Below are 24,232 nucleotides of genomic sequence, written 5' to 3' on the forward strand. Positions count from 1 at the left end.
TGAAACATGTTTGCGCCACTATCTTTGGGTTTCTAAAACTTTTTTATTTAATTATGAGAATTTTATGGAGATTCATTTAAAAAAAAAAAAAGAAGAAGTAAATAAATGGAAGAATTGATGAAAGAACCCAGCATCCCTAAAAAAATAGTAAAAAGATTCCTAAATTTCATTTCTACATTCTTTAAAATTGTATAAAAATTAACTTGATAGACGATGACAGGGAGAAAGACAACCCAATTTAATGAAGGAGAAGATGAGATAGATTGCAGAGAGCGAGTAGCTAGAACAGGAGCAACAGAGATGAAGTCGATGGCAAGATGAGTGAAAAGATGAAGTCGCAACGGCAAGATGATTTAGGTTTTTTTATTGGGGTGAGAGGATGGTTTTGGATAAATGACTAGATAAAAATAAAGTAAATATATAATGATAATACCTAATAATATATATAAATGAAAAAATAAATGATATAATACTAATATAGTGGTACGGTACGATATACCACTAGTAATGGTTTTGAATACCATTACTGTGCCGAATATGTATGATACGGTACAAATGCCGTATCATTACCAATGTACAAATTCGTTGGCACAACTTTGGTATAGTACGGTTGGTAATTCGGTTGGTATGGTAATTTGCCAAAAAAATCCACCCCTAGTGGCGGCTAGTCTCTAACAGCAAGCCATGAGTTATTTACTTTGGAACTGCCATGGTCTTGGGTTAGACACGGTAGTTCGTGCCCTACATGGGCTTATTCGAAAATATAGACCCTCTGTGATTTTTCTATCCGAAACCAAAATGAAGAATCATAGAATTGCAGGTTCAAGTAAATTTCTTCTCAAAACATGTTATAGATTCTTGTATTAGATACTTAGGAACACAAACTTGGGTCAAGGCCACTTGGGTTTATGGCACACTATATAGAATCGACGATATTTTTTGGAATTGGATGGAAACTAATTTCTAGCCCTGTGATATGCCATGATTTTGCAGAGGAGATTTTAATGAATTTCTATGGGAGTATGAGAAATCGGGAGGCAGAGAAGTATCGCATGGAAGGCCCAGGTTTTTCCACAACTTCATGTCAAAGATGAGTTTAATTGATATGGGGTTCAATGGCCCTCAATTTGCTTGGCGAGGAACAAGAAATGGTGAATTAGTGGAGAAAAGAATTGATAGAGGCTTGGCAAATGCAAAATGGCAGGAGTGCTGGCCGAATGCGGTGGTTAGTCATTGCATAGTTTTGGGATTGAATCATTGTCCAATTCTAGTAACCCAAGAACCACAGGTTGGGAGAGGAAAAAGAATTTTCAAACTTGAAACTTTCTGGTCTAAAGAGAAAGAATGCAAGGAAATTATGAAGAATTGTTGGAAGATTGATTATGAGGGCAATTGGTTAATTAAATGGCATAAAAAAGCTCAATGCTTGCCATGAGAACTTAAAGGAGTGGAGCAAGAGGAAATTCAGGTGAAGAAGAGAAGAAATTGATGAACTGGTTCAAAAACTGGATGAGCTTCAGAAAAATTGGGGAGAAAATACTACGCAAATTAATTCCTTATTGGTTCAAATTGACAGATTAAGGGAACATAAGGAAAAATTTTGGCAACAAATATCAAGAATCAATTGGATGCACGTAGAAGATGCTAATTCGGCGTTCTTCCATCAATCAACTTGCAGAAAAGACGACAAAACAAAATCTTTAAGATAAAGAATGGCAGTAGAGAATGGATGGAAAACCTAACCAAATTAGGAGAATTGTGGAGGACTACTTCAAAAGCTTGTTTAATACTCATGGGCTGCGGGAGTGGGAGACAATTCTAGAATGTGTTGAACCATCTATTACAAATGAAATGAACTCAAGCCTTATTTGTCTAATTACAGATCAAGAAATCAAGGAGGTTGTATTCCAGATCGGAGGTCTTAAAGTGCCAGGGCAAGACGGATTTCAAGGAGTTTTTTTTATTGATCCTATTGAGGAATCATTAACAAAGAAGTCTGAGGAATGACTAAGGAGTTCATGAATGGAACATCATATCCCAAAAAGGTAAATTCGACTAACATAGTTTTAATACCGAAAATTCAAAATCCATGGACTGTGGATCAATATAGGCCAATTAGTAAGGTGTTATCAAAAGTGTTTGCCAACCGATTGAGACCCATATTGCCGAAACTAATATCTCCGATGCAAAACGCCCTTGTTTCCGGAAAGCAAATTCAGGACAATATCCTTATAGCCCATGAAGTTTTCCATTTTTTAAAACTTAGAAAAACAAGAAAGAAATGTGAGTTGGGGATTAAGTTAGATATGAGCAAGGCGGATGACCGCATTGAATGAGATTTTTTGAAGGCCGTAATGGTAAAAATGGGCTTCCACAATCTCTAGATAAATATTGTGATGAAATGTGTAAAATCAATGGACTTTGCTGTAACAATAAATGGGCAACCAGGTCGAAAGTTCGAACCATCCTGTGGCCTGAGACAAAGAGATCTTCTATCACCCTATCTTTTTCTGCTTGTAAGCGAGGTTTTATCAATGTTAATTAAAAATAATGTTGATATGGATTACATTCATGGAATCCGTAAAAGTAATGGGCCATGTCCTTCCCATTTACTCTTTGTAGATGACACTTTAATTTTGTTGTAGGTAAACCAACAGAATTGCAGCAATTTCATTCAGTTGTTACATGCATATTGTGTTGCATCGGGGCAGAAGGTAAATTTACAAAAATCAAGTGTTTATTTCAGTCTAAACATTCCTACTGGAATAAAGGAAGAATTATGTCAGATTCTTGGGATGACAAGAGTTGAAAACCCTGGGAAATATCTTGGTATGCCATTAATCTGGGGAAAGTCAAAGAAAGAAGCTTTAAATTATGTGAAAGAAAAAATGTTGAGGAAAATTCAGGGTTGGAAGCAAAACTTGCTCTCACAAGCAGGAAGATAGGCTCTCATAAAAGCAGTTGCACAAGCAGTACCAGTGTATCTGATGAATATCTTCAAGTTCCCTTTGTCTTTATGTAAAGATTTTGGCTCAATGCTAGCTCAATTTTGGTGGAATCAGAAAGAATAAGAAAGGAAAGTTCATTGGGTGAGTTGGGAATCTCTTGGCTTACCTAAGCAACAAGGTGGAATAGATTTTGGAAATCTTCATGAGTTCAATTTAGCTTTGCTTGCTAAGCAATGTTGGCGTATAATTCATGAACCTGATTTGTTATGGGTTATAGTACTGAAGGATAGGTACTTTCCTAATACCTCATTCTTGGAAGCTAAAAAAGGAAGTAGAGCGTCTTGGGCACGGGCAAGCATCCTGGAAGGATGAGAGGTATTACTGAAAGGTGCTCACTGGTAGGTACTGAAATGTAATTCAATCAAACTATGGGTGGATCGGTGGCTGCCCTCACTACTAATAGGACATCCAACTCTAATTGAAGGTACTGAAATTGACATAAATCAAAGAGTGAATACTATAATATGTCAAGACACGAGAGAGTGGTAATTGGATTCAATAAGTTCTTAAATTTCAAATCATGAGCAGGTAAATATAAAGGAGCTACAAATTGGGGATAATCAAAGCGAAGATAGGCTAAAAAAGGAAATTATACTGTGAAATCGGGGTATCATTGGCTACATGACAAAGAAGTCAGAATCAAACCCTATTGTCCTTCTTCATCACTGCTGATAAACAATCAAGTATGGAAATTAATTTGGAAGTTAGAGGCCCCTCCCAAAATTAGAAACTTCATTTGAAGAGTTCTGAGATAGGCTGTTGATACAAGAGTAAATCTTATTTTTTTTTATTTTTTTTTTTTTAAACATTTATCAAACACTCCAATATGCCCTATTTGCAATGAGCAGGAGGAGTCCGTTGAACACATGCTCTTTCTTTATCCTTGGGTGGACCACATCTGGTTTAGGGGACAACTTAATTATAGAGTGAATAAAAATGAGATTACAACTTTTGGAGGTTGGTTAAATACGATATTGTGTGCTGAGATGGGTAACAAAAAGGAGAAGGCATATGTTATGGCCCAATTTGCTTTTACTTGTTGACAAATATGGAAAACTAGATGTAATTTAATTTTCAATGATAAAAACTAGTTCACCAATGCAAGTTATACATGTTATATCTTGTGCTTATAGAACATATTTTGGAGCCCCAAATGGTGGTCATATTGAGAATCATCAAAACCAAAACATTGGGACATAAAGAAAATGTTGGTCACCTCCAGAACATAAATCATTTAAGGTTAATGTTGATGCAAGTTGAAATTGTAGAACTAAACAAGCTTGTGCAGGAATTGTGGTAAGAAATGCATAAGGAAAGTTTGTGGTAGCCAACATGTCATCTTTTAGAGCCTCTATTGCTGCTCATAAAGGCTGCCTGTTTGCGAAACAACAAGGTTTGAAAGAAATTGTGTTGAAGTCTGATTCAAAAGAAACAACATTATGTCTTCAAAATTATGTGGAGTTGGGAAGCTCTTCCTATCTTAAGGAAACTCTTGAATGCTAAGAAGTGGTTCCTCTTGTGTTGTTGGTCTTGGATCCTTAGGTCATAAATTTGGCGGCAGATTTCATGGCGTTGCCCAAAAACATGGTGATTATAGATGGTATTTGGGTCAACAGACCCCCATCTTCGTTTGTTCCTATTTTGAATAAAGACGGTTTACCATGTCCCCTAGTGTATAAGTTTTGTTGACTGTTCATGGATGACTGTTTCGCACTTGGTGCAATGTCTTTATCATGGAATTCCATCTTCACCCATTGGATCTTCTCGATTGATGTAGTTTTTTTTTTTTTTTTTTTTTTTGGTCTTGTTAGCCTTTTGTTGGGTTTTCATTATAATATCGGCTTCTTGCCTTGGTTAATGTTATGCCAGCGTATTTAAAAAAAAATATATATCATTTGCTAATTCTTCTATTTGCTTGTTGAATTGCTAACTACGTTGAAAATGCATTTTTTTTTATCTTTGCTACTCTTCTTTTTCATAACCATTTTAACCATTTTGTTTGGGGAATTTTTCAGTGTATCCAAAATACAGGCACATATGACCTACGCCATTGTATAAGTGAAAAGATACTTAAAAAACAAATCGTATAATAACATTTGATGTTGTGCCCTACGCATTGGCCAAAAAAAAAAAAAAATCCCTCTTCTTTGCTTGCGCTTGCTTCAGCATTTCATAAGTTACACAACGTGTCCTCTCTAACTATAAAATTAAAAACCAGACTTTAATTACGAAATTCCACCCCTTGGTTAAGGCTTCGCCCCTTCTTCCTCTCCCCCCTCAGATCTACCCAAATCCCAAATTTCAATCCCCAGTCCAAGAAATTTCACCTCCGACTTTCCAACGATTTTGGCGCCCGATTTCTTCAGATAAAGCACCCACGGATATTTGAATTTTTGCTGGTTTTTTCGAGGGTTTTGAAGGATGTGGAGCACGATTGCGAACCTGAAGGAGAATCTCAACAAGATGGCTCAGGACGTGCACGACGACGAAGACGACGACGAAGAGTACGAGATCTACGCTATCAATGGAAGCCAAGCTTCTTCATTATCTGATCGGAGGAATTCCCACAGCTTCGCCCATTCCAAGTCCCCCTCGCGCTCTCCGATCGCCAATGGCATCGATTTCCAATTTAGTCCCGAGGTTTGTGATTTTTTTTCTTGGCAATTTGTGTAATTTGGTTTATGTTTGGGTTTGGGAATTTTTTAGCTGTTAATAATGAATGCTTCGATCGATTTCGATGAGTTTGGATTTAGGATTATGTGTTTTTTGCTGAGAATTTGGTTATTATCTTAGTGAGCCATTGAATCTTTCGGCATCTGCGTGTGGCGGACAAATTCCAACTTCGAAAGGGAGGTACATTTGCAAATGGTGGTTTATTTTCGTATTGAAATGGGAGTCTCTAATTTATTTGCGGGGTTAGGTTGTGAGCAATGGAGTTTGAATGGGGTATTATGTGTAGTAATTAATTAGTGCGTGGGATGATTATGTTTTTCAAAATACAAAAGTTGGATACTTCCCGTTAGTAGGTGTCAGTAATTCAGAAATTTATGTATTTATTTGCTAAACTCTACACAAGTATAGTGCATTGCTGTGAATGCACGAATATTTTGTGTTTAATAAGCCTTGATACAGGCCCCGAAGCAGAATTGTCGATAAGAAGTGTGAGGGTCAACATTTTATCTACCTTATGTGGCAGCAGCGGTTATAGGAGGTCTAAGATTTTTGCCTATATGGCCTGGCATCCATGCACCAAGTATAAGTTTTATTATTCTTCGTTTTCCCGAGGAAGGCCTCATAGTTTGTAACATTTAATATGGATATGATTGTAGCATTCTATCTAGTGTCTGCGCGGATGAATGGGTTTCAGAGTCATTCCCTCTTTTGTATGTTGTTTTTGTTAATTTTGACGTTAATTTAAATTTTAATACAAGTAGGTACACCACTAAAAGTATTTTAGCGGAAGCTGAGTTCATGTCAAGAAATCTATCTATAACGAAACATTAAATTGATTCTTAGAGGAGTCGTGTTCCATATTTTATTATCATCATCACTGGTTACTGTCCATGTTGACTTTTTTGCACCCCTTGTCTTTTGCAGCTGTTATTTGGTTTGTTTCATCAGATGGAGTATGTGATGATATTCTGATCTGCATTTTTTTCCCATTTCTTTTAGATTGAACAATACCAAGCGGAAATTAAGAGGCTTCAAGAATCCGAGGCAGAAATAAAAGCATTATCAAAAAACTATGCAGCTCTCTTAAAGGAAAAAGAGGTACCCAGATGACTCTATGAAATTATACTATCAATTTCATCCTTTTTGTTTATTGTGTTTGATGGAGGTATCTCTAATTGGATTTGTGCACCTTATATTTGGTATGGAGTGGCATCTTGATAAATACATTACAACATGCCTTTTAACATTTGAAGCGCCCTCACGTTTGACAGGATCAAAATTTCAGACTGAGTACAGAAAATGGCTTATTGAAACAGAATCTGGACTCAACTACTGCATCTCTGAATGCATCTAGAAACGAAAATCACAAAGCAGCTGCAAATGGAGTCAACGTGCTCAAGGTAGTTGTTATGAACTTATGACAAAGTCTACTTGTGTCATCATTAACATTTGATTGCAATGAATCTGTTCAGTAAGTTTGCCAGTACTCAGTGGTTAGCTTCAATCAAATCATAAACTTCTTTATGATACATCTGTTATCATATGTTACGAGGTTTACTGGTCAGAAAAAACTGATTACTTGTTATTTATTTGGTCTGCATGTTAGTTATCTGAACATTTTATAAGAAGGGCATTAATAAAGTAGTTGAATCGAGAGTTGTATAGTTTAACTGCCATAGCAGACTTCCAGATCCTTAACCCCTTTACAGAGTGGATTAATTGCTTCCATATAGTTTATTAATTTCACATGTGCTACTTTATTGAGTTAGCAAAAATTACATAGTTGTCTCATTGTCATTGGTTTTCCTTGAGCTCTAATAATTGGCTAAGTTAGTCTCAAATTGACTCAGGGAAGCAGTAATCAGTTGCCCAACAGACAGCATAAAGTGACAAGTCCAGCAAAAATTGGACACTCTGGACATCAGAAACAGAATGGTGTTGTCCATATAGAAGACAATATAAGTAATGGGATTTCTCAGCTTTCAGATATTCAAGGGAGTGAAAGGGTAACGCACCTTGTATTCTTTTCTTTTTCAGTTAGATCTACCTGTCTCCTCTTTCCAATAGTGTTTGATTTTTCTTTCTATAATCTGTTTCCAGAAACAAAAAATGATGAAACAATAAAATTACACAAGGAGTGGACAAAATGGCCACAACTAAGATAGAAACAGTATTAAAAACAATTATAGAAGCATATATTCTAAGGCACTATCCACTATGACATAAACATACACCACACAACCTAGATTATAAAAGCTTTCCAATCTAACTACATACTAGAATAAGATAAAGCCCGGAATTCTGTAGAGACTGAAGCCCATAATAGTTATCTAGAGCAGTTTTGGGTGTAGTTAGAATTCGAATTTATGTTTTTGATCCCCAGTATGTTATTTTTCTTGTAATGATGAAAGAACTTGACGACAGATGTATAAATGCCTTCTAGGAGCTTGCAGATTTTCAAGAAGAGAATAATAGGTCCCCAGCAGCAGTGCTAGCTACTGCTGAGATGAAAAAATTGCGGATAGAACTTGAAAAAGAATGCAATCAGTCGAAAAATATACATCGAAAGTTACAAGGTACACTGCTATGCGAAGATTCAGAAGGGATTCTACAAGTCATCTTGAACATTTTTGTAATTTTCTTTATTTAATCTCTGTTGATTCGCAGAACAACAGAAATTGAATGAAGCAATCCAGGAAGAGCTCAAATTTCTGAAGTTGGATAGAGAAAAGGTGGGTTTCAAAGTTGGACAGAGACATTGATATTAGATGCATATATTTTTTACCAAATGCCTTTATTTCGGTTCTGTATGGTTATTGTTAGCTCTTGACTGCTCATTATTTTTGCACTAGCCATTTGTATCTATCTACCCATGTATATGTGTAATTTATGCAGGTTTCTTCTACACTGCATCATTACCATTTTAATTTGGAAATATCCAAAAAGATTTCTGTACTTTATTTCAGACATCAAGGGCTAGATTTATGGGGGCAGCTATACGTGTACATGTATGTTCCTCTTTTTGGTGCTCTGACCTGTGTCTTTGGTATGCATGTACTTTCTTTTGGCAGACCTCCGTCGAGATTAGCAAAATAAGCAATGAGTTAAATGAGAAAATGGCTGAGATAAATCGACTGCAAATGGAGTTGACTAGATGGGGGGATGAAAATGCAAATAATGGTGCAGAGAGTTTGAAAAGGTTAATTGCAAACCTGCAGAAGGAAAATAATAGTCTTAAGGTTGCTAAATAGTGCTTTATTTTGTTGTAAATTTTTTATGATAGTTTTTGTTACTTTGACAATCAACCCTAATACTATGTCACTGCATAGGTGGAGAAAAATGAACTTGAGCGTGCCTTGAAAGTGAGCAGGACCGCAAGTGAAATGCAGGTAATCCCGTTTTTGAGAATTTTTTTGGGGAATACAATCTTTACTTCTTTTTTTTCCTGCAATAGGATGGCATCGTATTTGCTAATCCCTCTTCCTTTGAGCATGGGTGGGGTCATGCGTTTTTACTGTATTAAATATGTTTATGCATGGTAACATAACTCAGTTCTTTGTACTTTGACAGCAATTCTTCTGCTAATTATCAATATTTTAAAATTTTGTGCAGATGGTAGAATCTTCAGAAAGTTTTCCTGGAAAGGAAGAAATGGAGAAATCGTTACGAGAGTTTGATAAAAATTTGAAGGAAACACGTCTTGAAAGGGACAAAGCATTGCAACAATTGTCACGCCTTAAACAGCATTTGTTAGAAAAGGTTACTTGCAATCATTCATTATTTGCATTGTGGTGCATGACATATGATATTGCATGAAAAATAATTATTTCTATTGTGATCCATTTGACTATGAAATTGATGGGATTTTGATTGAGGATATTTTTCAGTGGATTATTCTCTCTAATGCACTCTCATGATTAAATATAATGAGGGGGACAATAGGTAGTGACTGCAGGCTAGCAGAAAATCTAATGACTGTTAATGATAAATGGACCTATGCTTGTTTTTGTATGATATATTCTGCTAGTATATGAACTTTGACACTCCATATAATCTTCAGCAAACATTATATATTCACTATTGTAGAAGAATTTCCAGATTATTATAAGACAAAGAGAACTCTTAGGATATGCTCGGGGGTAGATATAAGATGGGAGTTCTTGAGTACGTTTTGAGGTAGATGTCTCCAGCATCTAGAGATTGTTCATTATCTGTAAATTGGTAAGAGAGATGAGATGACTGAGACGGGAGGAAAGGGAGTCAGCAAAGACTGCACTAAATCTGGGAGCTCTTGTGGGGTAGAAATAGGATGGAACTTTCAATTGTTCACTATCTGTAATTGGTAAGAGAGATGAGATGACTGAGATGGGAAGAAAGGGAGTTGGTAAAGACGGCACAAAATCTGGGAGCTCTTGTGGGGTAGGAATAGGATGGAACTTTCTATATTTAAATTAAGATGACAGATTTGTAGTTTAATTCTGTGTTGATATATGAATCAGGTTCAAGATGGACCTCTTGTTATTGAGTCTTTATATCTTTATCATGGTTTTATTGTTAAATATTCCTTTCGTAGAAACTTAGAAAAGAACTCCACAACTTTGTTTGCGTAATTCTGTTTACAAGCGTGATTTTATTTAGTCCGGATGCTGAACTTTTAGCTTGACCACATTGTTTATGTGTACTGTTTTCTATTGCACAGAAAACATTTTTGATGTGTTTTGCATCCAGTACCCCCCCTAAATGAAATGTCATGCAAAATTAGTGACTTATTTTTCCATATGGCTTATACTTTCTCTAGGAATCTGAAGAGTCTGAAAAAATGGATGAAGACAGCAAAATTATTGAAGAACTCCGAGAAAGTAACGAATATCAAAGAGCTCAAATAATACATTTGGAGAAAGCTTTGAAGCAGGCAATAGCAAATCAGGACCAATTCAAGATGACCAACAACAATGAAATTCAGAAATCAAAGGAAGTTATTGATGATCTAAATAAAAGACTTGAAAGCTGTATGAGCACAATAGATGCCAAAAATGTTGAACTTTTGAATCTTCAAACTGCTCTTGGTCAGTACTATGCTGAAATTGAAGCTAAGGTAATAAATGTTAATTTTGGTTGTGTGCCAATTGTATTAGCAAGGAAGGCATTTGGCATGTTTTGTGTTGATGTACAAATCCCCAGATTATTGTTTTGATGCTAGTTTCCTTCTATGTTTAGGAACATTTGGAAGGAGATTTGTCTCGGGCAAGAGAAGAGTCAGCTAAGCTTTCTCGGCTCTTGAAAGTATGATTGCTTTCTTTTCCTTTTTATTTTCAAAATGATTTTGTCTGAGTATGCAATTTCTAATTTGCTTTGTGTATAATATTTCTTGCAGTACATTTATTACATTGGTATTCCATCACTGTGATTATGCAAATCATACTCCTTTGTTTGGTTTTTTGAGGATAATCTTATTGACGACAAGAAGAAGAAGATTATTCCTTACGTGGTTATATCATATAAAGTTGCATCATTTACACGAATTTAAGCTCTGTATATTCTGATGGTTGCTACTATTAAGTTCACAATGTTTAACATGCATAAAACTGGAGTCCACCCCGCCCATGGCCCCGCACACCTACACACACACACACACACACACACACACACACACACACACACACACACACACATTCTCTCTCACACACGCCCCTACACATGCTCACACACACAGGCACAGGCATATCAGAGTTTAAATGTTTATGATTCTACCAGGAAGCGGATCATCAGGCGGAAGCATCAAAGAAGGAAAAGGAAGAAATTTTGTCCAAGCTTTCACAAGCTGAAAAAATAGTAGTAGATTGGAAAAGCAGAGTAAATAAACTTGAGGAAGACAATGCAAAATTACGCCGAGCTGTTGAGCAGAGCATGACCAGGCTTAATAGGATGTCGGTAGATTCAGATTATCTTGTTGACAGGTTGGTCTGTTTAACTTTTCAGGTGGCCTTCTATTGGGTTTTAGGTAGATAGAGTATTGGTGTTCGTTTGGCCTTCAATTTTCAGTTATGGCTCGTGTTCGTTTGGCCTTCAATTTTCAGTTATGGCTCGTGTTTGTTTGGCCTTCAATTTATAGGCCCCCCTCTTTTATTTCCTTCTTTTTACTTTTTCAGAGAAGTGCTTTCTTTTATTGTCATTAAGGATTATTGGTATTTTTTGTTTACATACTTTATTTATATGCTGTTTCATTAAAAGAGGATTAATGAAGATTGGTTTTGTTCACAGACGCATTGTGATCAAATTACTGGTGACCTACTTCCAGAGAAACCACAGTAAAGAGGTATGAAGATTTCTTTAGACTACCTACGGGGAGGGCCACTACCGAAAATATTTGTACTGTTTTCTTCAGTTTCTGCTAGAATATAATAATTTTTCGTTGGTTAATTCCCTGAAACCAATCAAGTGTTATGCACCAGACACAAGACAACAGTTTTGTGCCCTCTAAACCTGGTTCTCTCCTTTTATTTTAAGTAACCAGACTCATGTAGTTTTGATGTGGCTCTTCAGGTTCTGGATCTTATGGCTCGCATGCTGGGATTCTCTGACGAAGACAAGCAGAGAATAGGTGTCTCTCAAGGTGCAGGCAAAGGTGTTGTTCGTGGAGTTTTCTCTCTGCCTGGGCGCCTTGTTGGGGGAATTTTGGGAGGCAGCTCAGCTGGATTATCTGCAAATGCAGCTGCTGATAACCAGGTACTTTTTTGTCTCCTTTCGATCCAGAGATTAATTGGCATATAGTTTTCTACCTTGCATAAGGCTTTTGTCGATACGTCGTTCTACATTAGTTTTTAAATTCAAATTATTTCTGCATTCATGGACTCTTCCCCTGACTTTGTTCCGTACCAAGTCCAGTCCTTTGCAGATCTGTGGGTTGATTTTCTTCTTAAGGAAACTGAAGAAAGGGAGAAAAGGGAGTTGGCAGACGGTTCAGGCAGATCTGACGAAGATTCATATAGAACTCCAAGCAAGGCACACACCGGTCAGGATCCCGACCACAGGACGACAACTAGCGGGTCTGAGCCTGGTTTCTCAAGAAGTAATTTATCACCAGTCCAAAACACAAGTTCCGCACCTTTTGGCAGTAATTTTCAGTCGGAGCATTCGGATTCCGAATTCTCAACAGTTCCTCTCACATGGTCAGAAAGCAATCCATACGCCTCAAGAATGCTTCCTAGATTTTGAAATTGCGGCGGTGTATCTTGTAATTAATCAAAGGTATAGATCATTGTTTGATTTTGTAAACGCGCAATCTTTGTTCAATCAATTCTTTTTACCCATACCAGTTTGTGCATGGTTGCCTGGTAATTTTAGGTTTGGGGCCTGTAACTCTCAGACGATTGCAAAACCTAAATACAATGACGGACTTGAAACGATTCAATTTATATCCAAGATCGGTCTGAATCTAATTGGCGCATGTCTTCGGTGAACAATCCTTATTGCCTATTAATAAGCAGTCCTGTTGTTTCAAGGCACCTTGTGTAAATCCTTACCGCTCTTTTAAGACACACATGGAAATAATCCAGCGCTAAATTACAGTAAGATTGCGAGAAGTTTTGGAAGCTGAATGAATCTTAAAACATATTTTCGTTCGGTTTTGTACCATATCTTCCATTAGATCTAAGTAGTCCAAGATTTTTCTTAGAATACCTATCCAAATCTTCCCAAGTCTTCTTCTCTACCCCTTTAGTCCTGAACCTGTCTCGTAATTGCATCCTCTAGTCGAAGAGTCTGCAGATTTTTGTTTTATATGTCCTAACTCCCTTAACTAATTTTTTCTCACATCTTCAATTTCGGCTATTCCTAATTTACCTCAAATATGCTTCAATTTCAGCTACTCCTAATTTACCTCAAATATTTGTTTTATATGTCCAAACTACCTTAACCGATTTTTTCTCACACATTCAATTTCGACTATTCCTACTTTACCTCGAATATGCTTCAATTTCAGCTACTCTTAATTTACCTCAAATATTCTCATTCCTAATCTTATCATTTCTCGTGTGCCTCACATATCAAACTAGGCATTCTCATCTCCGTTACACTCGTTTTGTGTCTTAAGCTTTAGTGGCATGCACCCATCGCACAATACATCCAATGCACTCTTCCACTTCATCCAAACACCAAAATTTAAATACTTGAACCAAACACCAAAAACTTGCGTACTTGAAACACAAGCAATAATAACACAAACGACCAAAACATCATGCTCACAACCAAAAAGAGAACCAAGCATGAAATAACAAACACACCACAAGTGTTCAAATATCAATCGACAACCCATGTACACGCAGCGTTGAGTAACATAAAAGTTGTCATAATTAACATATGGCTCAGGTGCTGTTTAATGGCTTCCCACGATTACGTATAAGCACAAGAACAAAACCTAATTCTCGAAACTGAAGACCACATGAATATAGTCATTCAAATTACAAATCCAAAACACTTGGAACAGAATGGGAAGCTCAACTATGAAACCTAGAGCTTTGGAACACAACGAAACACCCCCAAGCTTTCTAAGCCCTCTTGTTTTTCAGACCACGCGGAATCTTACTCAAAACCTTGGCATCAAAGACGGCATACTGCTTTTTGAATTCGATTGTCACCTTCTCCGCAAGTGGGTCGATCTTGTCTTCATACTTCTCATAAATGAAGGGCACGGTGTGCAGCAAAACAAAGGCTGTAAAATGAGGGTCATACATTAGTAAGCGAAAATTCAGTACAATAATATAAATAGGCATCGAAAGCGCACGCAAGTTTTCCATAGTCCTTACATATGTAAAACAAGGTCAGGAAGTTACACCATTTGCCCACAACGGAAAGAACCCACAGGCCAGCAATAACCTAAAAACAACGGTACATCGTTAAACTAACAATCAAACAAAACCGTACAACAAAATCAACAAAACCTAGGTAAATTAAGGTATGAAACTTAGCATAGCACAAATTCTAAATGATTATTATTAACCCATGAGACTGACTGAAATTTCTATTGAATAAAAGCAACCAATCTAGTCACCGTAAACCGAATGGGAAGCCTGTATAAAAGGGTTATAGAGATCAAATGTTCTTACAGCAAGGAACTTCTTCAAGTCTTTCCCAGATGCAATACTGTGAAGGAGTGCAAATGCACAGTTGATTACAACTCTCAGCTCAGATGCAACCTGCAGGAATGGTTCTTCAGGAAGACGAACTTCTGGAATACGAGGAGGAGTTCTACACAAGCAAAGTTATTAACCCATTACGCAATGATCCAAACATAACCATATATTACATTAAGATCCAACAAAAGCATCAGACGAAGAAACAATCAAATTGGAAAGGCCGAGCATCTTACTTGTGGATAAAAGTATGGGCATTGGACCAGAGGAACAAGATTGCAAGGGTAGCAATCAAAATGTGGGCAACAAGAGTAAGCAGGTGGTACTGAAGCAACTCAAAAAGGACCCAGACTACGGTGGCTCCGCCGAGAACTCCACCCGAAACCTTCTTGTTTCGCCACAAAAATACATCAGCAGCTGCAACATTTCAGCAATATTAAAATCTGAAATCTAAAGCCTAATGCAATATTAAACAAGGCATCCGAAGATCCAAAACTTAATAAAGTAATTAGTATATTGATCAACTTCGCCGATCGGGACTACCCCGAAAAGACACTGAATAACTTAGCTACTCTGCTTATACGGTAGACCACATCAAATAGATAATCAAAAAGCAAAGCTCCAATCGGTTCAGAAATTTTCTCAGCTTCCAAACACAGCTGAAAACCATCTAAAATCCCAGATCAACATACAACCGACACAAATCCACACTTCCTAAAACCCTAAATCACTACTCACACATCAAACATACATATATTCATTTCTAATAATAGGGAAAGTAAAGGCTTCAAGAGAGTGAATAGATGTCCGTACACTTTCCACCGCCGAGCACATGGTGAACCGGCTTCTCCCGGCCGAAAATCCGGAAGACCTTGGTCTTCACAGACTCGGCCTTCTTCTCCGATTTCTCGTCATCTGAGTCGGAAGAAGACGACGAGGAGGAATGGTGATGGCCGCCGTGGATCTTCTCGCCCATCTTCTCCAACAGCGATGGCTCGTGCTCCACCGGCGATCCGGCGTTCTTCTCGTCGGCCATGGCCACCGAAACCGAAAAAGTTCAAAAAAGTATATAAAAAATCACACCGAAAATCTCAGACGAGTGAACCGAAATAATAACACGGACAGTGAGTAGGGTTTTGGGGGTTGGATAAGAGCGTGGATATATACGGTTGCGGGAAACGAGATCAGATCTGGGCCGTTGATTTTTGTTGATTAGCGCGAGGCTGGAGGTTCGGGTCCGAAACCGGGTGCTTCGGGGGAAATTTGAAATGGTTCTGGTCCACAGTGACCGACCTTGTTTGAAAGGTTGCGAACCACGTGGCGGGGAGCAGTGAGGAGATGAGTGGTTTGGACGGTCGGGTGACTTTTTTCCTTTTGGTTTTGGGTGCAGCAATTTTTCGTTGTGCGGAAAATACGATCTGATATATTAAATATAATAATACAACTAATTTAAATATTCTTTTTAAATTTTAACTAATTATATTATACAGTGATATATCAAATCGTGTTCTCAATCGCAGTAATATCTCTTTTATGGGTAGGGTTTTCGTGGGGTCCATGACCTTTGTAGCGGGATCCACGTTGGTGTGTGGTGTGATGGGAGTAATAGAGATGGATCCAGATTGGGGGTAATATTGACATCAAGATTTATTTTGTAATTTTTTTGTGGTGGGTCGCTTCAAGAAAAAAAGAAAATGGAAAAAAATAATTGATATTGGGTGGTGTTTTAACTTTTAAATGTTGAGGTAAGCTTTTATTTACCTGAAAAAAGGCCTATAATTTTGAGGCTTAGAAAGAAAATGAATTGTAGTCGCAAATATAGTGGAAAGTCTACAAATAGGAAGAATTAGATAAAATTTTGATACCTACTTCTGAAAAACAATTAATTTTGTCCAATTTTTTTTGGTTAATTATTTAATTGGATTTAAGAGTTTCAAGCGGTAGAGTATTGTAGATTTTTCACAAATTTTGGATATATTCAAGACTTTTAGCCCATTTTTTGGAGTTTTAGAAAAGTAACCATTCGAGGAGATTCGAACTTATTGGGGTTTAAGCAATGTTGGAGGGGGCTAAAAAATTATACTATTACCTAACTTAATTCAAACTCCTCAAAAATACTTAATTCTAATTGATTTGTTTATCTTTAGTCATCACTTGAGGCAACCCCAAAGGATTTAGGTTTTAGGCTTCCATATAAAACTTTCAAAAGTTGTTTTCTTTGGTTTAAACAAAATTCATAGGCATTCTAATTTCTAACACAACTCATATCCTAAATGACGAGACAAGTGTTGTTTATTTATTATATTCAACTTCATCATGAACTTATTTATTTACGATTAATATAATCCTTGGAATTTATTTAGTTAAGTACAATAGTTGCATTTCACTTTAGTACTACTACATTGTAAAAAACCGAACTCTTGATTTTTGGGTAAATTACACTAACCACTTTTGAAGTTGAATAAAATTATAAAGACAAAGGAGGAAAAGGAGTTTGAATTTTATTTGTTTCTCACGTGAAGATTTTGAATATAACATCTTCATCCTTTCTTATTCATTTCATTTATAGAAAGTATTGATATTTTACACGTGAAATATGTTATTACTTACGCTCCAAAAATTTCATCGTCACTCTAAAGTGACTGTTATTTAACCTTTGTAAAAATGTAGTTATAGATAAATTCGTAATATTGTAAACTTTAGAAGGGGGTCATGCAAATTTACAGTAGCTTCAACTTTTTTGTTGTTTAGATATTTTTTACATATTTGTTGGCTGGCGAGGGCCCTGGCACTTTAGAATCTTTCGTGGTGGGCCGCTGGAGGAAGGAGAAATCTGAGTCCGTTAAAGAATATGCAGTGACTGCGACCTCCTTTTGAGTCACAGTCACACTGGACAAACAAAGGCTACCTTATTATTTGTAGAGGAACGTAAACAAAGAATAAAGAAATGGAGCTAAATGGTTGGTTGATGTCATTTAATACTACAGTTTTAATGATATTTTTTTAATTTGTATATAAAAGATTTTATGTTTAATTCTCGTTAAAAATGAATTTGAACCACATTAATACTAGTTTATTCCCTTCTCCTTAACGCGGATAATACCGTTGTTAACAAAAATAAGTTTGGCTGATAGCCAATTATAAGGAAGGGCCTGAGGCCCATGGATTAGAAAGGTCCTTCTGCCCCATTTTATCAAAGGCCCTTTTATATATGCAATATTCATGCTCTCATTCTGCTTTGGATTCGTGTTTTTGATCCGAGATGCCGTGAGTAGAAAGTAAGAACTTTTATCTATCACAACAATTCATCATTTGCGTTAATTGTCATCATTATTAAGTTCATCAAACATAGAAGTAAAAAATTAATTAATTTTAATTAATTAAATCATGTCTAGTGTCAACGCTAATCAAGGGCTTAACTCAATATAAGCAAAGAAATTTGTGCCACAAGAATACAATTTGAGTAGGGGTGTGGCCACGTGATTTATAACCACTCTCACAAAAGTATAAGACCCTTTTAACTTGATACGCTCGACTACAGACTAGTCTCATCTAATATGAAAACTATGCTCTTTAGACAATCCTATTGAAATTTCTGTAGCAACAACTACAGCTACAGGTTCCTGCAGGTTTACTGCTAGACAACATAACTCAATTTTAGTGTTTTTTACTTCAACCTGATATGAGTGGACCCTGTAAAAATACACTCTGAAATTAACTATTGCCTCCAACAATGCAAATTGCCCCGTGGCTGCCCAAACTCCTACCTTCTGTTGGGAAGCAGGGCTGCCTGTTCTATACCATTCTTATTGTACTCAAACACATATGTAAGTTAGGTTAGCTGATTAGCGCAATATCCGCTCTCTAGCATCCAAATTCAAATCCTCTTTTCCATAACTTGGAGTCGTTTAGTAATATCGTATTGTCAAAAGAAACAAAGATGGATTTTGCATAAAATTTTCCCTTCTATGAGAGCAACCTCATCTAACTGTAATGACAATTATAACATCACAATCAAAATCTTGAGCTCATGTAAAATCAATAGTAATTATGAGACACATATGATCAATCTGTAATTTACCGGAACGGCCTTCCCGGCTTCTCTAATAGAGCAGAGAAGAAAACTTCCTTATCATCACTTTTATCAAGCTTTGGAACAACAACCCATTTGTGCTTCTTGTACCTCAGCATCTTCAGGGATTCCAAATAATCACTTAAATCCTCCTTCAAACAAAAGAAACTGTCGATCCACAAGAATCCGCCTGGCCTCAGAACTCTGTCCCAATCATAAAGAACAAAGTCCAGCAGCACAAGATCTATCCATCCGTCTAGAAACCTCGTGGTGTGGATCAAATCAAGGGTGTTATCGAAAAATGGAAGCCGTTGATTTATTGTCAGGTAAAGCGGAACAAGTCCACGCAGCGCTATCATTTCATTGAAAGGTGCTCCAAGATTGATAGTTGCCGAGACTATAGTCACATTGAACTCCCTCATCCTTGCTGCAAAAGTCCCAGTTCCTACGCTGAAATCAAGCCCAATCCTGATCTCCCCGGGCTTGATTTCGAGCACTTCAGGGATGAGAAAATCTACGGTTACATTTGAATTGGAGTCTTCTAGGTTTGCTGGTTGGATCCATCTTGGCTTTTCGTGGTCTGCAAGATTGAAGCAATCCGCACATTTGAAGAACCCCCTTCGAGTTTTGTTGCTTGCGAGGCAAGTAAAGTTTTTGCAAATGTAGTTGCTCCAGCGGACATTTCTATCATCAGGGAGCTTCCACATGGACTCACGAATTGGAAACGGCGTGCTGTATAGCTTTGGGGCTCTGGAGAAGCACCTCCTCCTCGGAAGCGGATCACATCCGTGAATCATCAGCTTCTGAGCCAGCCGCCAGTCATCGTTGCAAATGTCGCCAATATCATAGTCCATATACTCTTCAAGCTCTTTCTTCATAGCAAAGCAAGCATGGCCGATGCTGGTGAAAGTCCCATTGGCTCCCATGAAATTCTGCTTCCCTAATCTGTTCGGCTTGATCTTGACGTACTTTCGAATCTCCTCGGTCAGAAAGTAATTAGCAGGTTCATCGGATTGCTGCTTCGGTTTTAAGAGCGGATGAATGTCTTTGCTCCCATTGTTTACTTTGCGAGTGTCTTCATTCTGTGACAGAGATGTCTGCACTGACTCAATAAGCCCCAGAACATCAGCAAGAAAGGAACTGTATTTCAACACAAGTCCGTGTGACGCCTCTGGTTCCGAATCTCTCAAATTCTTAACTTGTGTTTGGATTTTCTGGATTACAGTTTCAAGCGTTTTTGTGACATGGCCATCGCTCCTGCCTGGACTCTGATCAGAATTTACGTAACCGCAGAGCGTATCGGCGACGTGAAACGATCCGATAGAGTTGAATTGGAATAAAGTAACAACGGAGATGAGAAGAGCAAAAGCACTTAATGCAAAGATTGAGCTGCGAACTCTTCCTCTCCATGTTCCTAAGTTCTTGAAAACATTTGGTTTCCTCATATCTTTCTGATACAGAAAAAAAAAAAAAAAAAGCAGCTGTTTGAGAAGTGCTTTTCCACAGTTCACATTTCAACTGTTCTCAAGAAAACGGAATAATCTAAACTGTTGCTTGGTATCTAATTTGAGAAATAAAAAATGTAGGTCAAGGCATGGAGATTGGTGCATTTGTTTTATTTGATCGAAGAGGTTTATGGGCGGATTTCATGAGCACTTTATGAGAATGCAAAAGTCATAGAAAAGCCTTGATCTTTGTTTAACAAAATATGGGGATCATAAACTACTCCATCCTTCCAATTTCAATATTTTAAGATAAGTGACTTTATACAAACTCCAGTTTTTAGACTGAATAAGCAAAAGAAAAATTAAAAAAAAAAAACTAATGAAAATGGTTTGAAAATTTTGAGTTTTAATGATAAAGAAAAAATAAAGGGTAAAGTAAATAGTACCAGGATTGACTTTTTAGTGTAAAAATATGATTTCTCGTTGATGTAAATAATACCGTGAATTTTTTATTAAAACTCCCAAAATTAAAAGGCTAGAAAAAACGGAGGAGTACAAAAGAAAAAAAAAAAACCAAAGAGCGAAAATTCCTATTATATTTGAAAATCACTCTTTCCTATATACAAAGTGAGGACGCAAATTCCACATTTTAAAGAAAGTGGTTTTCGTACTTCTCCTTTTTTTTTTTTTTTTTTTTTTTCTCCCTGCACTGTTTACTCCTCTTTTTTTCTTTCTTTGTTGGATTGAACAAATAAAAAGAAAATAAAAGGGTGCGAAAAAAGAAATAAGTGCAGAAGGAAAAACGATAGTGCGAAAATCACTATGTTTATTTTAAAACTAATCTTTCCAATATACAAAGTGGGAGGCAAACTCAAATGAAAGCGACTAAGACTAGTGTAATCATGGGATTTAAGAAACAGTATGAGGTGATTTAGTCAACATAAGAAGGGAAATACAGTTCCATTCCTTAAAAAGCTGATCATTATTCTGGTGTAGTGCGATTAAGAGACATATGGAGGATGAGCCGGAACAATTAAAATCTATGATTTTGAATCATGACCACCACATGACCTTTGACCTCCCCATGAAATGTATGATTTTTAGCATTAAGACTTCACCATGATTAGCTACCAAGCAAGAAATATAGACGCAACCCTTGGCCGAATGGGGAATGCTTTGCACATGTGACATGACTAGCTTGTCAAGTAGCGTTCAGTTTTTATTTTGTTAGAGGTTGTAAGTCTAAACATCGGCGAATGCGTTGCACATGTGACATGACTAGCTTGTCTAGCAGTGCTCAATTTTTATTTTGTCAGAAGATGTAAGTTTAAATATCGTGAACGAGAGTTGTTCGTGTTAATTAACATTAAAATAATTCAATTCACCGATTTCACAATCCCAAAAAATTAACATTTCGCAATCTCCCGAAACCAAGCAACAATTCAATCCACCCACACTCCATTCAAAATCTAACACAATTCTACAGAAAAAAATAAAACCCAAAATTATATAAAGGAAAAAAAACCCAGAAATCTAATCATTCAACCAGGGGCAATCAGTCACCCCCTCCATCCCCGATCGGCCGGGTACTGAGACAAAGGCACGACCTCCTGCAAAGGAGTCGACAGAGGCGTTGGAAGCGGTGAGTTCCGGCAAACCGGGCACGACCCGTTGAGCCGGAGCCACGCGTCGAGGCACAACAGGTGGAAGTAGTGCCTGCACTCCGGCATCATCCGGAGCATCTCTGCGTCCTTGTAGTCGCACAGGCAGATGGAGCACGTGGATGAATCGGGGGTAGCCGCCTCCTTGGAGAACGGGAATTTCGGGTAGGAGTTGATGGCGCTCGGGTGGAGCCCGACGACGGCGTTCTCATCGTCGTCCTGCTGCTCCTGCTCGTTGTCGTCTTCGGCGACGAAAATGATGCGGGGGAGGATGACGCCCTCGGGGTTCGGATTCGGATTGGGGTTTCGGGGCTGAGGAGGGCGGTGGCGGGAGACGCGGCAGCAGAGGTAGGAGGCGAGGAGGAGGGTGGAGAAGAGGACGAGGAAGCCGAGACAAATGGCGATGCCGTAACCGAGGCCGAGGGTAGTTAGGTAATTAGCGGGCGAGTGGGAGGTGGAGTTGGAGGAGAACATTGGAGGAAGGGAGGGGGAAGGGGGGTTTTAGCCATTGGAGGGGGGTGGGGATTTTTTTTTGGGGGTGGGGTGAGAAGGTGGGTGGGTGCTCCTGCTGCTGCATTTAATACTCACAACGTAGACGCATTAAATTGGTGGGAAAATGTGTGAGCGACTACTGCCACCCTTAATTTTGGATTGGGTTTTGTTTTGTGTTTGGGTCTTAGCCCTCCCCACACAATCCCCAACTAGCCCACTAAATAGCAACGTACGATTTTAGGCTTTTTCACCAATAGCCCACACCCCACCACAACAATTTCATGTACACCAAATTCTGAATCCGATGTTGGCTAGTTAGAAACTTAAGATATGTCTGTGATTACTTTTGACAATAGCTAGGGTTGTTTTCTGATGAATGAAAGCATTTCTCATAAAGTGAAAAGCGTTTATGCGTCGTAGGATTGTCTTCACGAAGCACTCCCAAGTTCTTTTTTTTAAGAAACACATTAAACTTTTAATAAATTTTTTCCACATGTTTACAATAGAAGCAATTCTAGCATAAGCGCTTCTAATGATGTATCTGATGAACAATTATTTTATTGACAAACGTTAGGAATATCTATACTGAATTCATCTAAACTAGCGCTCATAATGATCTATCTGATGAACTATTTTTTTATTGACTAACGTTAGAAAAATTTATACTGAATTCATCTAAACTAGTGCTTATAATGATGTATCTAATGAACAATTTTTTTTTTTTATCAACAAACAATAGGAAAATCTATACTGAATTCATCTAGATTATGAGGAAGGAGATTCAAACACGGGACTCAAGGACATGAGTGAATACTCTCTAGTCTTAACCAACTGAGTTACAAGTCACTTGCGCACCTAATAAACATTTCAGTTATATATATATATATATATATTGTCATGTATACATGTCCATTTATTAAATAATTTGTTTGGTATGCAGACGGGACGGGATGGAATGGGACGGGACAGGACGGAACGGAACGGAGTGGGAGCAAAGATGCCTTCGGATGGAAACAAGGAGGAAGAAGAAGGAGACGGAGATGTTATAATTTTGTGTTCCACGGATGTGGAACGAGTCGTTCCAGGGAGGTGAGGCGGAACGAAAATTCACCCAAAACTCGTCCCGTGGAACAACTCGTTCCACCTGTTTTAGGCGCACCAAACGTGGGACGGAACGCTTTGTCCCACTCTGTTCCGTCCCGTCACATGTACCAAACGGTACCTGATGTAACAAAGTTGGATTAGGCAGTCCCCGAATCCAGAAATTTGGAAATAATCAAATGGCATTGAGGCAACGTCGGCATCCAAACATAAGTAAATGGATTGATTAGTTTAATTAGAGACGCTTACAGAAGCAAGTCATCACACATACGTTACTATATTTTGTTTATTTTAAAGAGCGAGTTTTGACTTTATATGCATTGGCTATAAAGTATTTGGAAATGAATTTGGCACCTTGAAGCTCCACCACGTCATTTCAAGTGCATGGAGGGCTACGAGGAATCCATTGGCAACTTCTAAGGGCCTGTTGAAAATGAGGTCAGAACGCAAGTAGAAACGGTGGAGCAGATGCTCTTCTTATGTCCTTGGGTTGAACCTGTGTGGTTTGGGGGAGTTCTAAATTGCAGAACGATTAGGCAAGAGATCACTACTCTTGATGCCTGGTTTTCGTAGATGATTGAGAGAGATTTTCGAACTAAGAACGAGAACCGGAGATTCTTGACATACATTGCATTCACTTGCCACGGCA

At 37.7% G+C, this 24,232-nt stretch overlaps 5 protein-coding genes across 7 annotated transcripts in view; 2 read left to right on the forward strand and 3 right to left on the reverse strand.

The window, feature by feature from the left end:
- The window catches only part of LOC148695798 (uncharacterized), an 85,653-nt gene that overhangs the window by 48,532 nt on the left and 12,889 nt on the right, over positions 1-24,232 (forward strand). The window lies entirely within an intron of this gene.
- Positions 5,181-13,092, forward strand: LOC137735752 (golgin candidate 3). 3 transcript variants are annotated; one of them, XM_068475200.2, is made up of 15 exons: positions 5,181-5,648; positions 6,681-6,779; positions 6,953-7,081; positions 7,532-7,687; positions 8,125-8,257; positions 8,349-8,413; positions 8,753-8,920; positions 9,011-9,070; positions 9,294-9,440; positions 10,480-10,776; positions 10,899-10,964; positions 11,436-11,638; positions 11,943-11,997; positions 12,225-12,407; positions 12,567-13,092. In XM_068475200.2, exons 1-15 carry the CDS (start codon positions 5,430-5,432, stop codon positions 12,894-12,896), a joined length of 2,310 nt encoding a protein of 769 aa, XP_068331301.2. In that variant the 5' UTR covers positions 5,181-5,429; the 3' UTR covers positions 12,897-13,092. The 3 variants fall into 3 exon arrangements, with proteins under 3 accessions (XP_068331301.2, XP_088552469.1, XP_088552468.1); XM_088696343.1 differs by having other exon boundaries at positions 5,535-5,648; positions 7,540-7,687; XM_088696342.1 differs by lacking the exon at positions 5,181-5,648 and adding an exon at positions 6,238-6,261.
- LOC137733660 (reticulon-like protein B1) lies at positions 13,947-16,051 on the reverse strand. Its single transcript, XM_068472806.2, has 5 exons — positions 15,626-16,051; positions 15,049-15,229; positions 14,786-14,927; positions 14,486-14,555; positions 13,947-14,391 (listed from the first exon to the last, which is right to left on the reverse strand). Exons 1-5 carry the CDS (start codon positions 15,846-15,848, stop codon positions 14,228-14,230), a joined length of 780 nt encoding a protein of 259 aa, XP_068328907.2. The 5' UTR covers positions 15,849-16,051; the 3' UTR covers positions 13,947-14,227.
- Positions 18,890-20,329, reverse strand: LOC137733183 (putative methyltransferase At1g29790). Its single transcript, XM_068472341.2, has one exon. The coding sequence runs from the start codon at positions 20,327-20,329 to the stop codon at positions 18,890-18,892; it is 1,440 nt and encodes a 479-aa protein (XP_068328442.2).
- On the reverse strand, positions 21,662-22,536 carry LOC148695800 (RING-H2 finger protein ATL67-like). Its single transcript, XM_088696660.1, has one exon. The coding sequence runs from the start codon at positions 22,462-22,464 to the stop codon at positions 21,889-21,891; it is 576 nt and encodes a 191-aa protein (XP_088552786.1). The 5' UTR covers positions 22,465-22,536; the 3' UTR covers positions 21,662-21,888.

This window comes from Pyrus communis, chromosome 7 (assembly GCF_041283825.1).
Source record: "Pyrus communis isolate YQ-2024b chromosome 7, ASM4128382v1, whole genome shotgun sequence".
In the NCBI taxonomy this organism is placed as follows: Eukaryota; Viridiplantae; Streptophyta; class Magnoliopsida; order Rosales; family Rosaceae; genus Pyrus; species Pyrus communis.

Coding starts and splice junctions, on each gene's coding strand:
- LOC137735752 (XM_068475200.2), top strand. CDS start 5,430: ATGTGGAGCACGATTGCGAACCTGAAGGAGAATCTCAACAAGATGGCT. Junction 8,921..9,010: donor AGGAAAATAATAGTCTTAAG/GTTGCTAAATAG, acceptor GTCACTGCATAG/GTGGAGAAAAATGAACTTGA. Junction 12,408..12,566: donor ATGCAGCTGCTGATAACCAG/GTACTTTTTTGT, acceptor TACCAAGTCCAG/TCCTTTGCAGATCTGTGGGT.
- LOC137733660 (XM_068472806.2), bottom strand. CDS start 15,848: ATGGCCGACGAGAAGAACGCCGGATCGCCGGTGGAGCACGAGCCATCG. Junction 14,928..15,048: donor GCCCATACTTTTATCCACAA/GTAAGATGCTCG, acceptor TTGCTTGTGTAG/AACTCCTCCTCGTATTCCAG. Junction 14,556..14,785: donor ACTTGAAGAAGTTCCTTGCT/GTAAGAACATTT, acceptor CGTTGTTTTTAG/GTTATTGCTGGCCTGTGGGT.
- LOC148695800 (XM_088696660.1), bottom strand. CDS start 22,464: ATGTTCTCCTCCAACTCCACCTCCCACTCGCCCGCTAATTACCTAACT.
- LOC137733183 (XM_068472341.2), bottom strand. CDS start 20,329: ATGAGGAAACCAAATGTTTTCAAGAACTTAGGAACATGGAGAGGAAGA.